At 39.5% G+C, this 19,466-nt stretch overlaps 3 protein-coding genes across 4 annotated transcripts in view; 1 reads left to right on the top strand and 2 right to left on the bottom strand.

Moving 5' to 3' along the window:
• Positions 1-705: 705 nt before the first annotated feature.
• LOC131461275 (activin receptor type-1B-like) lies at positions 706-9,177 on the bottom strand. The gene is made up of 9 exons (XM_058632404.1): positions 8,980-9,177; positions 6,735-6,980; positions 6,118-6,384; positions 5,285-5,515; positions 4,993-5,160; positions 4,438-4,594; positions 4,225-4,349; positions 3,932-4,062; positions 706-3,476 (listed from the first exon to the last, which is right to left on the bottom strand). Exons 1-9 carry the CDS (start codon positions 9,044-9,046, stop codon positions 3,351-3,353), a joined length of 1,518 nt encoding a protein of 505 aa, XP_058488387.1. The 5' UTR covers positions 9,047-9,177; the 3' UTR covers positions 706-3,350.
• Positions 9,178-11,334: 2,157 nt separating this feature from the next.
• On the bottom strand, positions 11,335-15,797 carry ankrd33ab (ankyrin repeat domain 33Ab). Of its 2 annotated transcripts, XM_058632438.1 has the most exons (5): positions 15,624-15,797; positions 14,518-14,778; positions 14,086-14,215; positions 13,774-13,914; positions 11,335-12,633 (listed from the first exon to the last, which is right to left on the bottom strand). In XM_058632438.1, the coding sequence occupies exons 2-5, from the start codon at positions 14,776-14,778 to the stop codon at positions 11,804-11,806; spliced, it is 1,362 nt and encodes a 453-aa protein (XP_058488421.1). In that variant the 5' UTR covers positions 15,624-15,797; the 3' UTR covers positions 11,335-11,803. The 2 variants fall into 2 exon arrangements, with proteins under 2 accessions (XP_058488421.1, XP_058488420.1); XM_058632437.1 differs by lacking the exon at positions 15,624-15,797 and having other exon boundaries at positions 14,518-15,072.
• Positions 14,664-19,466, top strand: part of arhgef25b (Rho guanine nucleotide exchange factor (GEF) 25b) — a 30,695-nt gene continuing 25,892 nt past the window's right edge. Inside the window, exons 1-2 of the mRNA XM_058632388.1 lie at positions 14,664-14,796; positions 17,803-17,908. Coding sequence (XP_058488371.1) covers positions 17,803-17,908 — 106 coding nt within the window. The 5' untranslated portion in view covers positions 14,664-14,796. The remainder of the gene's footprint in view (positions 14,797-17,802; positions 17,909-19,466) is intronic.

Raw genomic sequence — 19,466 nt, forward strand, 5'->3', positions numbered from 1 at the left:
TTTTCTCCAGGTTCTCTGGTTTCCTCCCACAGTCCAAAAACATGCACTATGGGGATTAGGTAAATTGGACAAACTAAATTGACCGTGAGAGGGAATGGTTGCTTGTCTCTGTGTCCCACCTATCGCCCTGTGTCTGCAGAGATTGGCACAGCACCCCCTGCTACCCTCATGTGGAGGATAAATGGGTAGAAGATGGATGGAAACGGGTCTTAAAAAGATGGAAAAAAAGAAAACCTTGTGGCCAATGGCAATTATTCGTCTGTTTATAAATAGATATTGAGCAACATTATCAGTCACTTAAGCTCGTTTCTGGCTCCCTTATTAATTGCCATTCATTTGGCCTCCACCACCTCTGTCTCTGTAGTTGCTAAATTAACCTCTGTATTCACAAGCAAAACAATAACTTTCAGCTATTTGGTACAACAATAGTTTTTAGAGCGTTCTCTGTTTATGAAAACAGCTGCAGGCTAAAGAGCAGTGTAAAAGCACCAGAAAGGTTACACTGTTGGTTGAAAATCAAAACAATGAGCATAAAAAAAAAGATGCCAACTACTCAGTTGAGCTGAGCGGTCATGAGTACATGACTTTTTTATATACAAATAATACTGTATAATATAATATATATGCATGTACAAATATATATACACAGCTGATCAGACTTGGTACAAAAGGGAAAGCACAGCCAAGAAATAAAATGACACAACCTTGGAAAACAATTATATTTATTACTCTATATTAGAAGGTACATGATTGAAGTCCTGAAGGGATTTGTACATAGATGCATTTGTTCCTTTGCCTTAATTGGACAGAGACTTGGAAGTCAACACAACTTGTTGTATAATACTCCATTACTTTGAATCACATCCCACTTTTAGAGCAACGTGTTAAAAACCTTAAATACTATATGACGTTCTTTTTATATTGACATTGTAAGGCAGATACAATTGGACAAACATACCTTTTAAGTGTATAAATATGGATAATATTCTACCACTTATTAAACAACAGAGCTGTCCAGTCCTTTCCGGCCAAAAACAATAGCATGGAGTGCAGTCTGTCTCTTGTAATATAAACATCCCTCCAGACTTAAACAATACAGTGCAGGTGAGCAAGGGATTCTGAATCAAAAAGTGCTGGTCAAACACTTTTGAGACAGCGTTGAATCATTTCAGTAGTATTCCGTTTCTTTTCCCAGTGACTTAAAGAAAGCGTTACATTCTCTCCAGAGTGGACTGCAACAGATTGCCAAGATTTGTGTAAACGTTCTCACTTTCAGTGGTGTGATCTTAAATAAACACTTAAGTTCATGACCAGAGATGATTCTGAGAATAATTTGGTTTAAATGCTGTGAGGTCAGTAGTAGTGCACATGTGGCCTTTCAGGCTTTCATAGGGACTCACAGCCTACAAACATACACAGGACATAGGGAAGACTATACGCACACAAAACAAACAGTACCTGTTGGAGTTGCATACAATGAAAAAAAAAAAAAAAAAAAAAAGTGCACCTATTTCCTGAAAACATAAAATGTGGACTGATTTCTGACTTTTCCTAGCACACAGAGGAGGGGAAAACATTGATGACTGCTGTCCGATGAACAACAGCAAGAAAGGAGTTTGTCTGACACATGATTAATGTTCATTCATAGGTCTAAAAGTGGAGACTGGTACATAATCATAATCAAGTTGTGTTTGATTTGAGAATGAGGGCCTTTCTGCATGAAGTTTGCATGTTTTCCCTGTGTGTGTGTGTGTGTGTTTGTGTGTTTTCTCCCACAGTCCAAAAACATGCAGAGGTAAAGTGGACTCTGAACTGACCGTCAGTGTGAATGTGAGAGTGAATGGTTGTTTGTCTCTGTTTGCCCTGTAATGGACTGGCGAATTGTCCAGGATGCACCCCTTCTTTCGCCCTGTGTCAGCTGGGATTGGCACCAGCGACCCTCATGTAGAGGATAAAACGGCAGACAATGAATGCATGAATATAAAGCACGTTTATGCACAGTAGTTGTACACGGCCAGGGTAAATGAGCCCTGAGGGCAAAAATAACACTGGACATGCTTTGACAATATGAAAACATTAAAAGAAATTATTCAGATTCCCGGAGTTAAGTTTTTTTTTTTTTTTTTTTAAAGTAAAGAAAATAATACATCTGCATTACCTTATTGTAAGTCGCTTTGGATAAAATGACATGTAATGTAATGTAATGTAGTGTACAGTGTAAATACAGTAGTGTTGGCTGCTGCAAAGGTTTATCAGTGTAGACCAGCTGATCTGAGGGACTGGAGCCAGGATACGCACTCATGGCAGGTTCTGCTTTATGGGTTTATGGTGCGACAGCAGCAGCTTCAGAGTAGGACACAAATATATAACACATATTACTACATATGACACTGTGCAACATGCTGCATGTAGTCTTTTTCATGAAGAGTGTCCAAATCTGAAGCCACTGGTTGTGTCAGTTTCGGACGAGAAGCGCAAGAAATCTGAGTGAAATTCTATTTTGTTTAACAAACCATAAATGTGTATTTTGCTTCAGTTTGTTTTTTGAACTGGACAAAAAAAAAACGTGTTGATTGCTGACCATGAATAAAAAACCTGAGGTTTACAACAATTTATGGAAAAGGTCCACTCGTGTTTTACAACTCCAGTGACTTAAAAAGTGTGAGAGCACCTTGCTGAGTCACACAAACCATCTCAATTGCCTTATTTACATGGTACATCTGCGACACCGCAGCGCTGCAGCAGAACCAAGTGGATTATTCTCACTGAATTACACACATATATATACGTATATATATATATGTTGTTTGCCATTTACCTGTGTGAGAGAGGTGTGGCATAGAGAAACCTACACAGTAGCCTCACAAACACCCATATATTATATATTATAGTCATTTTAAATAACACAATAAGTTAAAAACACCCCTAACCCTCCGAGACAATAAGAATGAATGCTAATAATTAACTATCAAGCAAAACCAAACAAAGAAACTCTGAATTAGCAACTGACTTTTAAAAACTTAACTGGATAATTACATATTCCGGAATTGACTGCATTCAAGATAGGAACAGAAAGGTTCAGGAAGGGCAGCAGTAGCTGTGGACAACACAGGAAAAGGTGTTCTTGGTAGTTTGGCTGGGTAAGCGAGGTAGGGTTTGTCAGAAATCAAGTGGCTTCAAAACTGGCAGGAATGTCTATGGACTAATATTTTACAAAGTGCCACTCTTCATCATATTCTCTTACTTTGTGCATTCACCATAGAAGGGCCCGCCCCCTTCTGACCACTGGCCTATAGTGTAGAGCCAGACTCTCTGCTCAGTGCTCGTTCTCCGCGCTCCGCCGTCTTCACTCAGACTTTAATGTCTTCTTGAATGCTGAGCTGGGACAGAGTCTTTTTGACTCGCAGGGCTGTCAGGCGAGCGGCTCCATTAGCATACCAACACTCCCTCATGATTTTACCCATGACTCGCAAGGCCTGGAACAGCAGGAGGAAAAAGAGAACAAGGAAATAAGAAGTTATAAATCTATTAATCGCCCATGGCGTCCACTTTCATTGATCTGCATCTGGCCAAGTGATTGTCCTTGGGATCTTGGACAAGCCCGTCTTTTTTTGGTGAGCCAGAGAGGGGAATTTGCATTTCCCAGGCGTCACGTAATTTGCTCTGTCTTGCGTAATGTTTCTCGTTCATTGTTCTGCATGAAATCTCACGTCAACGGCGGAGAGAGGTGGTAATTATGACTCGACGTTTGTCCTGCGTAGGCCCTGTGTCTCCTTTGTTTGTTACAACGGTGGCGTCGTAACAAACAAAGGAGACACTTAACACCTAAATGTCAACTAAATTTTTAACCCCATAAAACCTGCATAAATATTAAAGGGTAATAACATCATTTTTGTTTTGTAGTTTTGAATAATTCATTGCACTATCATACCTCATAGCTTTGCCACCAATTTGGGATGTTGGGTCTTAGCTTTTGGTCACACACCACTTTCCTCATCTCCTCTATGGATGGATCAGAAGGTACCAGGTCAAAGTAGGGCAGCTGGTAGTCTTCATGGATACCTGAGAGTGTTGAGATCAGACCAGTGCTGTGAGCTGGGATTAAATCATTGATTTAAAAAAAAAAAAAAAAAAAAAACAACATTGCAACATTATGGGTGTTAACTTCAATTAAACACCCAAAACCAAGTGGAATATCCAGAGTGAAAACAATAAGAGCCTGACCTCCACTGTTGCAGCGGCGCGCAATCTCCCAATAAACCAGCCCCAACGCGTAGATATCAGCACATTTGAATGAATCGAAGTGTCTCGTGTTGATAGTCTCATCCAGAACCTCTGGAGCCATGTACCTGTGGGACGTAACAACAATTACAACATAGGTATAATGCAGAATTAACGTTCAGAGTTTAGTAAACAGGTGCATATGGGGACACAGACCTCTTGGTGCCAACCCTCTGATTGGGGGCAATGTCGATCGTATCAGTGGCAGAGTCGTGGCGGACAGCCAGACCCAGGTCAGCTATAGCACAGGTGCAGTTCTTCTTCACAAGGATGTTCTTAGACTTAAGGTCTCTGTGGGCAATGCCTGGCTTTCCTGTCAAGACACAAATGTACACGATAATTATTCAACCTCCGTTTTATTTTACATGACGTTACAATTAATCAGACTCAGAAGTGAAGTGCTCTCTGGAAATGATATTTTTATATAAATTACCAACACCTAAAGCAACACTGAGTCCCATTTATGGGACTGTGAAAGCAGCTCAACTGACTGAAAAACTAACATGACATTATTTATTTGACCTCTTACTTTAATATTTGAGAAACTAAAAAGAAACTAATACTTGTGTACTTAATGTAGGGAAGCATATGGTCTACTGCAACATCCTGTGTGTTTTAATTTTTATATCAAAGTGTCCCTATATCAACCTTTGCATGGAAACTAGGAAAATTGAAAGTTATACCTAAAATATAAATGTAAAGAAACCCTACCTTGTGTTCCAAGTATCTCCATGTGCAGATGTGCAAGGCCACTGGCAGCTGATAGTGCTAGTTTGATCATTCCCTCAGTAGTAACAGAGTAGCGGTTCAGATAGTCAAACAGAGAGCCATGCTCATGGTAGTCTGACACCAACCACAGCTGAGTCCATGTGCCATTATCTAAGGAAAAGATATCAAAAGTTATCTTCAGAATTATTACTCAACTGCAAATAAGCCAAAAATAGTGTTCTCAAAAAAGTAAATGATCCCTAAATCTGACATGTGATAGAAGACGTGCACAGACCTTTATTGTCAGCAGCTATGAAGCCCAGGATGTTCTCATGTCGGAGCATGATGGTCTGATAGATCTCAGCCTCACGGAACCAGGAGCGCTCTTCTCTAGATGAGAAGATCTTCACCGCCACATCGCCACCCCTCCAACGTCCGCGCCACACCTCCCCGAAACGCCCCTTACCTATGATCTCCTGCAGGACAATAGTTCTGGCCACGGTCCGTTGGACAAACAGAGGCAGACCTGGTCAGAGAAGACAAGAATGGAGACCATTGTTAAAATTCGGAGAAGGTTTTAAATATGAATTAAATTAAATTAAAATTAAAATTTAAATTTAAATTAAAGATTCAAATCAGATTTCCACAGCTGTGTCTCAATCTGAATGCTCTGACAGCTCAAATCGTTTTTTTATTGTGTGTGTGTCAAAAATCATGTGTATACCAAACATTGTTACCACAGTGACACATGCAGATAGTTTAGTTATGCCTGGTCACATAAATCCGATTTGATCACTTCTGCCGATAAAGATCTGATTTGAGAATCTGGTCTGATTTACCTGCAGTCTGACCTAGGGGTGGAGCAATTCACAAAAAAAATCTGTCTCGTTTGGTATGCATGTGACGATTCATGGCACATGTGTACTGTTTGGTTTGGTCGATTCATGACTTAAGATCCATACCAACGCATGGCAGAGGCGTGGAGTATCACCAAAACGGTGATATGCACTGAACTGTGACCTGTTCCACCCCTAATCTGAAAATAGCCTGAGAGATACCATACACAACCTTTGTAAACTACAACACAAGTATTATAACAACAGATTTATAATCACATTGTCAACACACCTGAGCCTGAACCAGATGTGGACAGATCATAAATGAGGTCCTGTAAAGTCCTGTCTTTGGGCAGGTAAAGGTGGTCACAGGAGGGGTCCTCTACCTCCAGCCTCTGTCTATGGTTGTAGGCTCTCTGGTGGTACTGATACAGGAACATGCCCACTAACAGAAGCAGACACAGCAGGAACAGCGGCCCTGCAATCACAGCGACTAGTTCCACCAGTCCCCATGTCCCACCTGGGCCATAGCCTTTGTCTACTCCTGGTGGAGTTGTTCCTGAAAAGAGCAAAGGAGAACATAATATGTGACACTGATATGCATTAACATTAACATGATCCCAATACTGTTATTCCCCCTCATGATCATTTTATTCAGCTGTAGTTTTTTTTAATAGTGAAGTTCACAGGAGATTTTAGCGTGTCATGTGCTAAATGTATGTACTCAACATAAAGACCACCAACTAAACTGGAAATGACTTACATGAGAAAAGGACATGTGCAGTCTGATACAAATGTAAAGGTGCTCTCATATGTAAGTAAGTAACTCTCACTGACCATGGCGGACCTGTGGACTCATTGACAGAACACACCTGGCCTAAAGCTGTGTGATAATTCACAGGTTCTCACCTGAAGGAACTTTGAGGTCAATGCTGTTGCAGTAGTCAGTGTAGCAGCAGTGGATATTGAGCAAGCCCTCTGCTCCAAGGCAGTAGAAAGGCTGTCCAGGGGGCACAAGATTGTCCCGCGTGATGCAGATACGGATGTGCTGCTCTTGGCCATCAATGAAGGACGTAGAAGCCATGCAGGCTCCATCTGTCTCACATCGGGAACCAGTCTTCTCACACTGGGCAGTGGTGCAGTTACACCAAAGAGCTGCAGAGGCAGAGGGAACAGTGTGAAAACAAAATTAAAATAAATGAAAAGCGTGTTCAGACTATGAATTTGTTGTCATATCAGTTAATTAATGTGTTTTTAGCTGTACAGGACCATATAGTTAATTTAAGAATTAAAGACAGTAGCATCTATGTTGTGCCCCAAATTCATACTAGTACAAAATAAAATCTCTACAAATTAGCATAACAATAAAATATAATACTAGAAGCAGAGTGATAATATACACTGTTGGCTTTTAATGTATGCTGTGGATATTAAATGCATATTTATTGCCAAAAAACATCCCAATGTCTACCTTAATCGACAATTCACAATTTACTACTGCATCACGTATTGTTTGTACGAAGAGACTGAAATTCTCAGTGGAAAATGAGCCCGTGTGGGAGATGTTATTGCTGGAAAACCCATATTTATGAGGCTAAACTTCAGCTTCATCAACATCAAATAGGGGAAATATAGAGTCAATGTGTCACAGCATGCTTTGCGGTGTTGACTCACACAAAGCCAACACCTACTTGGCAGATGATGGTGGTCTAAATGAGAAACAAAACAACCACAAAAGACAAATGGAAATGCGGAAGCTAGAAACAGAATACAAAAAAAGTAAAATAGAACTGGCATTTCAGATTTTCTATGGCTATAAATTCCACAGACTTGATCCAAACTAGCCTGATTGTTTTAAAATCACATAAGATTTATAACAGCTGCTGCACTTCCAGCACGGTAAAGGGGAATAAAAAGGTTCAGCCAAAACTAGAATTCAGCAGTGGGTCAATTTCACCAACAAGTATTCCTGTTTCCAGTCAAAATGTAGTAGGACAAGGAACTATTTCTCTTTGTCCTAATGGTGGTGGATTTGACGCTGCAGGAGGTTGCTGCAGCTCATTGATAACTATTCCTCTGATTGTGTCCATTTCTGCCACCAATAGCTTCCATAGAGCCATCGGTTAAGGTTCCTGGTTTTCACCCAGATGACCCAGGTTTGATTCCCAGTATGGAAATTGCTTTGTTTGGAGATCTGTTGGAAAACTGGAAGTAAATTGGGCTAGTTGGTTTGAAACCTGAAGTTCACCTCAGCAAGAATCTCAATCCCTATTGCTCCCCAAGTGCAGATGTGTGCTGCCCACTGCTCCTGTGCCTGATTTGTGGGTTCCATACTGGTATAACAATGGTTTAAGACATAACGTGTAGTATTTTCTGACAATTATTGACAATTGACAAATATTAAGATAATCTGTTATTTAAAAGGTATTGTATGTAATTATTAATTGCAGCCCTTAACTTATTTAAGGGAATGCTGAATATGTCATGTTCATATGCTTATTTTATTTGAAAATGAGTGCCGCCAATGATTGATATAGTGCAGTTTTATGTTCGTGTTTCTGGCCAGTTCTGTTCTGATAAAATACATTAAGGTAATAATAAAACTATGGCACAAAATTGATTAATCGGTCCAATACAACATTGTAAACAGTGAGTAATGTGGGCCTATAATGATGTGATGTGTGCCTGCAAACCAGTTTGAACACATCCACTTTAAAATATGAACATTTCGGGTACTTGAAATCACAAACACGAGTTATCACAAATATATTGACTATCATTATCTCACGAGCTACATGCTAAATGTGTCTGTAACGTAGAGAAGTAAACACTGACGAGACTAGAGTGACGGTCCGTGTAACTGCTGCCTCAAGCTAGCATAACCAGTTTGACAGCTATGGCAACACGGTAGCACGAGTCTAGTTACATTGACAAGATAAGAACATGAATAAAGCCTGGGTTTATGTTTCAGTATTCATGAATTAGGCCTCTCAACTGTGCCTTAGCAGAATATGTTGTTTGTCTAGGCTGGCTAACCTAGCTCAAGTTAGCTGCCTGGCAGCTAACTCCACATTCGCTCGCCTTGATGCAGTCGGTGGCTCGGTGGCCCTCGGGCTTGTTCATGAACAAAACAAACAGTGACTGACTGACTCACCCTCGGAGCTTCTGTACAGGACAGCCTGGAATACCGCGACGGCTAACGAAATCCGAAGGTTAGCCATGGTCAATAAATTCCCGGTTCATCGCATTAACGCATTTAGTTGGCTAACGTTAGATGTGGTGAACTGAGAAGACTGTGATAATGCTGACAGCCAACTGGGCTGCCAGATTACTATCATACTCCACCAGCAGGGGGCAACACAGAGACACCCACACAGAAAACAGAGATGACAGGTGAGTGCACACGTCACATATGTCCCTCACAGATTTTTATTTTCTTTCATCAGCACCACCGTTTTCTCACAGTTTGGTTGTTTTAAAGCAGTGGTTCTCAAATTTTTTATACGAACCTGAGAAAATATTCAGCTGTCAAAGTAACACCATTATCACCAACGTTAAAATACAGTGGTGTAAATAGGCCAAGCAAATTGAATTCAGCTGCGAATGAAGGAGGCAGCTGTACCCAATTAGATAATTTGCTCTCTCATAATCCTCCTCTTCCCAGAGGTTGGCAGAGTACTGGAATATACAACTCAAATAGAAGTATCACTATTGTGATAGCATTTTACTTAAGTACAAGTAGAAGTTATGGTCTACAGAATGTACTGAGAAGACTGTGATAATGCTGCCAGCCAACTGGGCTGCCAGGTTACTATCATACTCCACCAGCAGGGGGCAACACAGAGACACCCACACAGAGAACAGAGATGACAGGTGAGTGCAAACGTCACATATGTCTCTCACAGATTTTTATTTTCTTTCATCGGCACCACCGTTTTCTCACAATTTGGTTGTTTTAAAGCAGTGGTTCTCAAATTTTTTATACAAACCTGAGAAAATATTCAGCTGTCAAAGTAACACCATTATCACCAACGTTTTTCACATTTCCTAGATGGGGACCCATTTTTAAAAATGGCAAACTATTTCAACCCAATTGGCCTTTTGACAGCAGCCATTTTGTCTGGTCACAGGTGTAAATTATCAAATTAATGATGACTTAATGAGTTCCATTCAGCTTCCCCAGTTTCAGGGTGCATGCTGCTTCACTGTTAAATTGCCCTGATGTAGCCTACATAAACTGAACAGAGCCATCATTAATGTGATCAGCAGCACCCATCTGGCAACTGGTCATCCGGTCACCCATAAGCATCTGAAGTCTTACTTTGAAGCATTGAGACTGGAGATTGAACCAGCACCATTTTGGTGTTTTTGCAACCAGAAATTCTCAAACATTACCTGTAAACAGGCACCTGTTGGGCAATACTGGATGTCAGTAACACTGGTGCACCCTCATGTGTGTGCAGTGCTTTATCATCTTTCCTCCTCTAATCCTCTAAATGGGAACATTCATTTATTTGCATACTTTACATCATATGCCGTTGAAGAACACCTGAAACTAACAACTGAGCCCCCTAATGATGTTGAAAATCACTTGAGAAGTAGAAGTCATTTTGCTTCTAGAGTTCTTTTTGTAAATTGTGCCCCCTGGTGGTTAGACATACAAATTCTAAGACTATGTACAGTCTGTGGCAGTTTTTCAAACTTTTTTGAGGCAAGGCACATTTTTTGACTAGGAAAAATCCCAGCTCAAACCAAAATGTTAAGTACAGCCTAATACAGTTTTACAGTTGTAGGCTACTACACTCTCTACTGCCACCTACTGACATGGAGGAGTATTACTCTACCAGTCACAGCACTGCTGGCACCAGCGGTGAACAATTACGTAATTATTGACTAAATAATATATTTTTTGGACCTATTAAGTGAATTTTCCAGACACAGTGGTTGAGAATGGCTCACCTTTTCCACTAAAATATTTGTGTTTCTGACTATTGTTAACTGCCTTTTCTGTAACACAGCAATATTATTTTAGATAGTTAAACCAGTCACCTCTAAGATAAATTAACCACTATATTTAATTCATACATGTGTTATTGTAGAAAAAACAAACAACAAATTAGGCTGGAAGAAAAGAGAAACAGATAACAGGCTGCCTCAGTTTTAACAGTGTATTCCATTAAATAAACAGCATCGGCTGATTTTGTTCCCAGAAACTCGTTAAACGCATATATCGATTGAAAAGGTTATTTAACTAAGTTATTTTTTGCTCCCCTGTTTCATGTATTAAATATTTAGTTTATATATCATTTTTAGTTATAATACTGTATGTACTATATTACAGACCCAACTGTAGGGAGGTTGGATAGAAAAAAATGACTTTAAACACAAATAGACTGATACATTTTCAATCACATTAAATCCATTTACTCACAGTAAGTAATCGCAGTAAAGATCATGTGAATGTGGTCTGGGCACCTTCAGATAATGGCAAAAAAATAGTTGAGAGAACTGAACAGAGTGGTGGTCTTTAATGTGCATACATATTTGCTAAAAGCTGTGCAGTATATACAATTAAATTGGACTGTTTACAAAAGATAATGTATGACAGATTCAAATATACAGATACAAAAATATACAATGTTATATAATGATATAAATGAGCAATTACAACTGTATATGCGTATTTTCCATTGTGCATAAGGGGATGGATTTCCATTACAGTGTGGATTATGAGAATGATGAGGTAGATACAATGAATTCTTTAGCACCTGAGTGAGTCTGAAAGAAGTGAACATGGATTCAATGCACAGTATTATAATTTATATGGTTTATATGCTATAAACCTCAAATTTAGTCTTGGAAAAATAAATGTAATTTGCTATTCTAATTCAAAATATAATTAAATATTATTATATTATTATATTAGTTGAACATTTATGTTTGAAAGGATTTACACAGCAGAAGAACCTTTTTCAAAACTATTTTTTGGCCTTTTTGCTGTCAGTTTTTTTCTTCTTTTCTTTCTCAGACTTCTTCTCTGCCTTCTTCTCCTTCTTCTTTTTCTCCTCCTTGGCCTCCTTGTACTTCCATATCGGTGGCTCCAGAAAGGCCCTGTTCATTTTCTTTTTCTTTTCTTTCTTTGGCGTTGCCTGTGTGGGCCTACAGATGCTGACCTGGGGGATGCAGCCAGAGGGGAACACACTGTTCTTTCTCGCCATACTGCGCGGAATAAATGTACTAGCAACTTTGGTGGAGGCTACAGACAGGATGCTGCCTCGTCGCTCAGTGTCAACACAGCATATCGTAGGGCTGGACTCTGCCGAGTGGATTGTGGGAATAATGTGTGACACAGAGCCATTGCTGTGACAAACAGACCTCTCTTCTAGCTCCTTACGTGGATGTTTTCCTGCCAGCTCTGGCACAGCCAACCTCCTCTTCCCTACCTCTGGAGGACTTGTAGGGCACAGTGGACGACATCCAGTTGAAATGAGTGGACTATGAACACTGGTTGTAATTCGCACCATGTGGTCCAACACCCCGTTGTCCTCCGGGTCACGAGGAAATCTGAATCCCAATGTGCTTTTTATTCGCTGGGTAATCTTTTCCCTGGCACCTTTGTCAGCCATGGCCTTGGCTACCTTCTCCCTGAGTGCAGGCCACTCAGGGACATAACTCTCACAGAACTGCTCAGCTCTTGGTTGCATAGTTAGGCGACGCAGGCGATGCAAGGTTTCATAGCGGCCAGTTTTCAGTGCCCAGTCTTTAGCACATTTTCCTTTTGTGGAGTCAACTGTGTGAATGTCAGCACCTAAAAAGAAAGATTATAGAGAAGACAAATTAAGCATTTAATGGTTGCTTTTTCTCCTCTTCTTCTTCTTCTTCTATGAACCTTGAGAGCAGTTTGGCTTTTCCCAGGAATGATAATTTACATCACCAATGGAACTCTCTGACTTATTTTACTCAGGTGTCCCAGTAAACCATGAGACTGTGATTGTGAGATACCCTGCAACAAAACCAGGACGTTTTTTTCCTCCTGTGACATTTTGAAATGTCTTCTGTTCAAAAGTCTGAGGATTACAGGCTTGCCTTGAAGTTTTGGTGAAATGGCAACAGTTTGATCTTGCAGCATGAAATGTCAGGTAAATGCCTTTTTAAAGAGTAGATAGTGGAGGACAAGAGATGAGACACTGAGATAATAAAACCACTGAAGCTTAGGGTGCAGTCTTCTTTTCTTTAAAATAATCAATTAGAGCATTTATTTACAGTTACCAACATCGTAGATGTCTTACCAAATGAAACTTATTATGTATTTATAAAATAATAATTAGGCAAAATTGCATATAATTTAACAAAAAGAGACACATTGATCTCTTTAAACACTCAATCAACATAATCCAGAGGTCTGAATGGTTATACTGTTAAGGAAATTACAAAAGTAAAGAATAATAATCAGATATTGTTATAGTATATATAATGTCATGAGTTTTAGGAAACGCGTGTCATCTAAAAATAGCTCTGTAAATACCTAATCTATGACCAGCCTTTAAGACTAGAAACAGAGAGATTACTGGAGGTTGTGTTAAGATAATGTGGTAATGTCCTCAGAATGATCTCTTAAACCAGTCTGGCGTCACAGGTGCATTCACCTGTGAACAGGGAAAGCAGGCTTCATATTATGGACAGCCATGGTGAGCTATTCTCACCACCGGTGTTATAACTGTTCATTCAGAGCTATAAGAGTCCTCGTAATGAGCTAATACCAGGGTTTAAAAAAAAGGATCTAATAATATTATAGTACAGAAGCTTTTGTGTGAGTACAGCGTCGTCATTAGTCACAGATCCTGTTATTGGTTGCTGAATAAGCCTTGTTTGTGTCAGTGGGTCGTTTGTGTTCCTTGAGTCCCGACAAGACAACGGTAAGAGTTATCTGAGATCTGACTTTACGTACCGGCCATAACGAGTGCAGCCACCACATCATTGCGGCCAGTCATCGCTGCTTTGATTAGGGCTGTGAAACCACGACAATCCTTGATTTCCAAGTCTATCCCAGGATAGTAGTTTAGGAGATACATAACTGTGTTGACATGACCTAGAGACAAAGACACAGCGATTCAGAGCTTAAATCAGCAGACAAAGTGGTTCTGATGAGTTGATATAATGCACATAATGCTTTGTTTTATCTTCAGAACTTTATACTCCATTACTGAAATTGTTCAGCTGTTGGTGTTGCTTTATAAGTTTTTTTTGTTTATGTCTTTACCAGCTTGGGCTGCAATCATCAGTGCAGTGTTGCCTTCATTGTCCTGGTGGTTTATGTCAATAAAAGGACAGCCATGAAGTCCATGCACAATGTCCACGAAACCTTTACAGCACGCCACCATCAAGCCATTCTGGTAAGAATAAGAATCAGTTACATTAACAAAAGATATATTTCAGCATGTCAAAGATTTGAAATAGGTTCTGAGTTATTGTTATATTATTCTTAACGGAAAGGTTGAAAGGAGGCAATATTATCGATGTCGACTGCCATAAAACACCTAATAATAATAATAATAATAATAATAATAATAATAATAATAATAATAATAATAATAATAATAATAATAATAATGATTGAAGTCGTAAAAGTGACATTTAAATACATGCACACAAAAAAGTTGCAAAAGTAAGAGTATGAATGAGTCTCTCTCACCCAGCCATTGATGTCCAGCTCCATAACTTCTTCTTTTGTGACTCCTCTGTCCAGGAATCTTTGCAGACATGGCGCTTTATTATGAGCACATGCTTTATACAGAGTTGAAGCCACACGACTGTTTGTTACTTGCGGTGTGTAGTCTGGAAGCACTGAGTCATCAGAGAGGATGCTGTCTGAATCGGATTCCCTCCCTGACAGAGAAACGTCGTCCTCGTTGGGGCCTGAGCCCAGGTGGCGATCCTCTGCTGCTCTAGCCATCTTCCAACAACAGAACAGGTGAGATTATGTTGTGTCCTATGGCTGCATCTAAAGGAAGACTAAAAATAGAACCTAGTTGGACAGAAACTCCTGGGTGTTGTATATAGCAACAAAGGTGTAATCAGGTGCACTCTGGAGAAGGAAACTCAGCAAGGGGGAATTTTCCCTCCACAGAACGCAGCTCTCCACAATTACACATAATGCCAAGTTAAAATAATCTCCTCTTGGTGGGCACAAAGTTGTCGGTGTATGCGTATGTGTATGTCCGGCCTCGGCTCTGCCACAGTGACAGATCAAAAGTTAGTGTTCTGACACATTGACACGGATGAGTCTGTCACTCTGGGTTTATGAGTGTGTGTCACAGAGGGGGTGTGGCTGTGTGAGCTCTACGTGCCTTGACTGTTGAGTAACTGGATCAAGATCTGAAAGCCCTGCTGAACACACAGGAGGGCTAAATGAGGAAGAACCTTCCTCAAAATAACCTCAACACGTGGCCTGAGTCAACTATTGTTTTGACTCAATTTGGCTTTTTAATGTATTTTTAAAGGTACATCTAGCACAGGCAAAATTAGTAGAAGAACAAAACTGATTTAGGAATAAGCAAGAGATGATTGTTCAGTGGAATTATTTAAGAAACCTGTACCATTGATCCACTTTACTAATCATCTCTTGCTTATGTCAGTGTACAAGAAAGCTAATTTACCTTTAGTGCATTCTGAAAACAGGCATGAGCAATCTTATACACTACAGGCCAACTTGGTTTTATGAAATAAAAATGCAATGTGAGGAAAAATTTGCAGCTCTCAAAACACACTGATATATGAGCATGAACTACACAAACTTACCAAAAAGTGTAATCATTCAGTTATAAAAGTCGAAGTATCCCCACGTTAGTCTGCTCATCCCACAGCGCTGTCACTTGGATGTGGACGACTTCTGACTTCCTCCAACACTGTGTGTTTTTAGAGCACCCAAGTCACAATTTTCCTCCTGGTACATTACCCACTTCCATCCCACATGTTGTGGTGATGACACAAAACTGTGAAGAAGAGGAGGAGGAGGAGGAGTCTTTGCAAAGTCTTCACAGAAGACACTGTGTGTTCAGCGCCTGTGCTTAGCTTATCCCACTTACAACAGCTTTATGGAGAGGATTAGCTCTGGCTATGTTCATTTTTCAACGCGGCATTAATAGTTTCCTTACTACCTGTTACATTAACTGTACATGTCTGTGTAGATTCTTATTCATCCAGGTCACAGTAGCAACCTGACCTTTCAGCTCTCATCCAAGAGGCTTGTTCAGTTCTTCAGCACTGAAATATACTGTATACTGATATACTGTACATGGTTTTATTTGTCAAAACTAAGGAGAGTTTCATTAAGTTCATTGCCATTTGGAAAACAAGTAGGTTCCCCATCTTATAACTTCCTGATCATTAGTAAATCTGACTCAAATGTGACTATCTGACTCATTTGAGTACTGAAACAACTTCAGCTAAAGAATCTGTTAAACTGTTACGACTGACAGACAGTTAAACATTATCAGAAGGCCCTGATGTGCTCTGAAGAAACAGGACATACTCTAAACTATACAAAGCATAACTGGAAGGCTGCAGTCGAGGCTGAGCGAAGGCATTTCTCACATTTACCACAGGCTGGGGATCTCTCACACCGATCTCAGGCTCTAATCGCTGACTTCAGCCTTTATAAACGTGATCATATGTGTCCTATGTTTCAACAGTCAGGATATTGACTGAAAGTCTTGTATAAAATGTAGAAACTGAGACCAAGGTTATAATTTAAATCTAAATCATATAAAACAAGACACAATAAGGACAATTATATAGACAATACAGCTGATTCTACCCTGTGTTGATAAGTTAGTGGAGACTCCTGCTTTGGGAATGGTCACAGACTGAAATAAGCATATATGGGACGTGACTGGACCTGTCCTTCACATTGTCTAACAGACAGGCCAAAAGACGGATGACACTGCAATTGTCCAGCTGTCCTCATCTGCCCAGAGGTGAAAAGGCTCCAGTGCAAAGTATAAACTGTCTCCTTTTGTGCTTCAGTTGGACGTGAAGTGAGGGTAGCACAGATGTTTCTCTGAAGCCTTTTCATTTTTTTTAACTTTTCTTTTCATCAAACGAAAATTAAGGCATTGGACATGGATGCTTGAATGAGGAAAGAGAAATTGAGACAGACTTTAATGACTCTAAGGTGACAAAAAGGACGTAAGAACAAAATCAAGTGGAGCAGAAAAGGGAGAAGTGCAAAATGAAGACTTTGGCCAAAGTGCAAGGCAGGACTGAACAGCTTCTGGGATACATGGTTGATAAAGTGAGTGTCTATGGTCTGTGATTCTGACACATGTTTAAAAACATAAAAGAAAACTGAGGTGTATTGTATGAGGTTTGGTGATGCCAGATTAAGTATTTATGTAAGGCTTACAGTTTTCATTCCGTTTTGAGTATAAATATAACGTTTCTGATACAAAACCATCAGAGCTGAACAAGCTGCAAAACATTTTTCAACATATCCTCTAAACTTAATTGAATAATTTACCTTCATTTATGTGAACATTTCAGCTCTGAATTTTCCTTAAATTGAAATGATAATTACCTGAAAATTAAGCCATATTTTCACATTTGTTTGTGTTTTATAAACAGAAGTATTTCCTTTAAGATGACATGACTCGTTTGTATTTGTCTTCTTTGACCTAAGGTTTTTCTGTCTCCTGATCAGTTTAGTCCTCTCAGAGAAATTCCTCAGATAAGATAAGAAACTGCTTAGGCCGAAGCAAAAATAGAAAGAGAAAAGAGCAGAGAGAGAGATAGAACGGTGCAACGGAGTGAAGTGGTATAATTAGCTCTTTACTTTTTCCTGCTATGTTTAAAAAAGCCCTGAAAACCTATCAGCCAGAATTAAGTGTTTTTGATAAAGATTGAATTGTGTTTTTTTAATTTAACTTAAAAATGCTCATTTTAACTTGACTCACTTACTTATGTTGGTCTTTTGTGTTAGATGTCAGTCACCAGCCAGGAGAAACTGTTGTCTGAGGAAAACAATCAGGACACCAGGACACAGTTCAAGTGGCACAGGAAATCCAGTGTGACTGCAGGATGCAAAGGTAACACACACAGTGGGTTTATCTGCAGTACCGATGCCTTCTGTGACTTAAAAACTTATGTTTTTTGCTGTGACTTATATCTCAGAGCTGTGTGACAGAGAGGAAGAGCAGTTTCCGCATCACAGATTTGTACACTTGGCACAAAAACACAATTATAATATACTGTATATTTAAAATGCTCAGCAACATCTTAGCTGATGGTGATAAGTCTTTCTTAAAAATGACTAATTAGACATGTGTTCACGCACACACACACACACACATATATATGTACATGCATGCGCCAAAATAATCCCACATTGTGGCGGGATCAGTGCTTTCCAGCTCACAGAGATCATCAATTTAGCAGCATTTTTTAAAAGCTTAATTTGACAGCCAAGAGAGCAGGAGCATTTTGATATTTTTTATGGCTGTAATCTGCAAGTGGTGGATTGAAATTCCCTGTTTGTGTGGGTCAACCTGTGACGCGGCTGCGTACTTATCTGTGTGTGTTTGAGTGCAATTGTGAAACACACATAGGGACAAAAACATTTCCCCCCTCTTTCTTCACTCACTCTGTCCATGTTTGGTTCGAATGAGTTTATGAATAAATCTCCACACTACCAGCTGCCACGAGCCTGGACAGCTGTGCTCAGATCATCCAGTCATGAATACTTAATCTTTGCTTAGAGATTAAATCAGGTTTGCCTCAATCCTGTCAGCCCAGTTTGATGTGTGTGTGTGTGTGTGTAAAATATTTCCACATGTCGGTTTGTCTACAGCAGAGGAAATGCTTTGGTATCTGTGGTGGTGTAAATGGTGCAGATAACTGCTTTGCTCATTTACACAGAATGCCCCTTTAGGTAAAAAGCATACACTTAGATTGATTTTATTTACACACTTACATACAGAAGGATTTGAGTTTGTTCTAGTATTTGTGCTCACACTCATGTCTTGACACCTCTTGGGGGGAATCCTGGCATGAAATGAATATCCTTATTTTCTTTTTGCCAGTATTTGTCATTTTGACCTGAAGGTGGCACTATATGGAAAAACACAGTCTGGCAGTCAATAATTGTGAAAACATGACTGTGTGTATCAAACTGCACAAGGATACATCCAGAATTTGTTGAGACATTTCTCACAAAGGCATAAACATCCAGTGGCAAGAGAGCCAAAGTTGACCATTCTTCCCCTGAGGATGAATATCTGTACACAATGTAGTTCTGACTCATTTTGTACACGTGGTTATTCATGATAATGAGAAGTCAGGGGTCGAGAGAGGATTCTTCTTTTGGGGTAATTGAAATTGTTTCACTTGCTAATGATTATCTATCTATCTATCTATCTATCTATCTATCTATCTATCTATCTATCTATCTATCTATCTATCTATCTATCTATCTATCTATCTATCTATCTATCTATCTATCTATCTATCTATCTATCTATCTATCTATCTATCTATCTATCTATCTATCTATCTATCTAGATGAAACACAGAATGGGGAGATAATCTATTATAATAATAATAATAAAATATAAGAGAAGTGAATCTGAGGAGGGATGTGTGAAGATG

This window comes from Solea solea, chromosome 6 (assembly GCF_958295425.1).
Source record: "Solea solea chromosome 6, fSolSol10.1, whole genome shotgun sequence".
NCBI classification, from domain to species: domain Eukaryota; kingdom Metazoa; phylum Chordata; class Actinopteri; order Pleuronectiformes; family Soleidae; genus Solea; species Solea solea.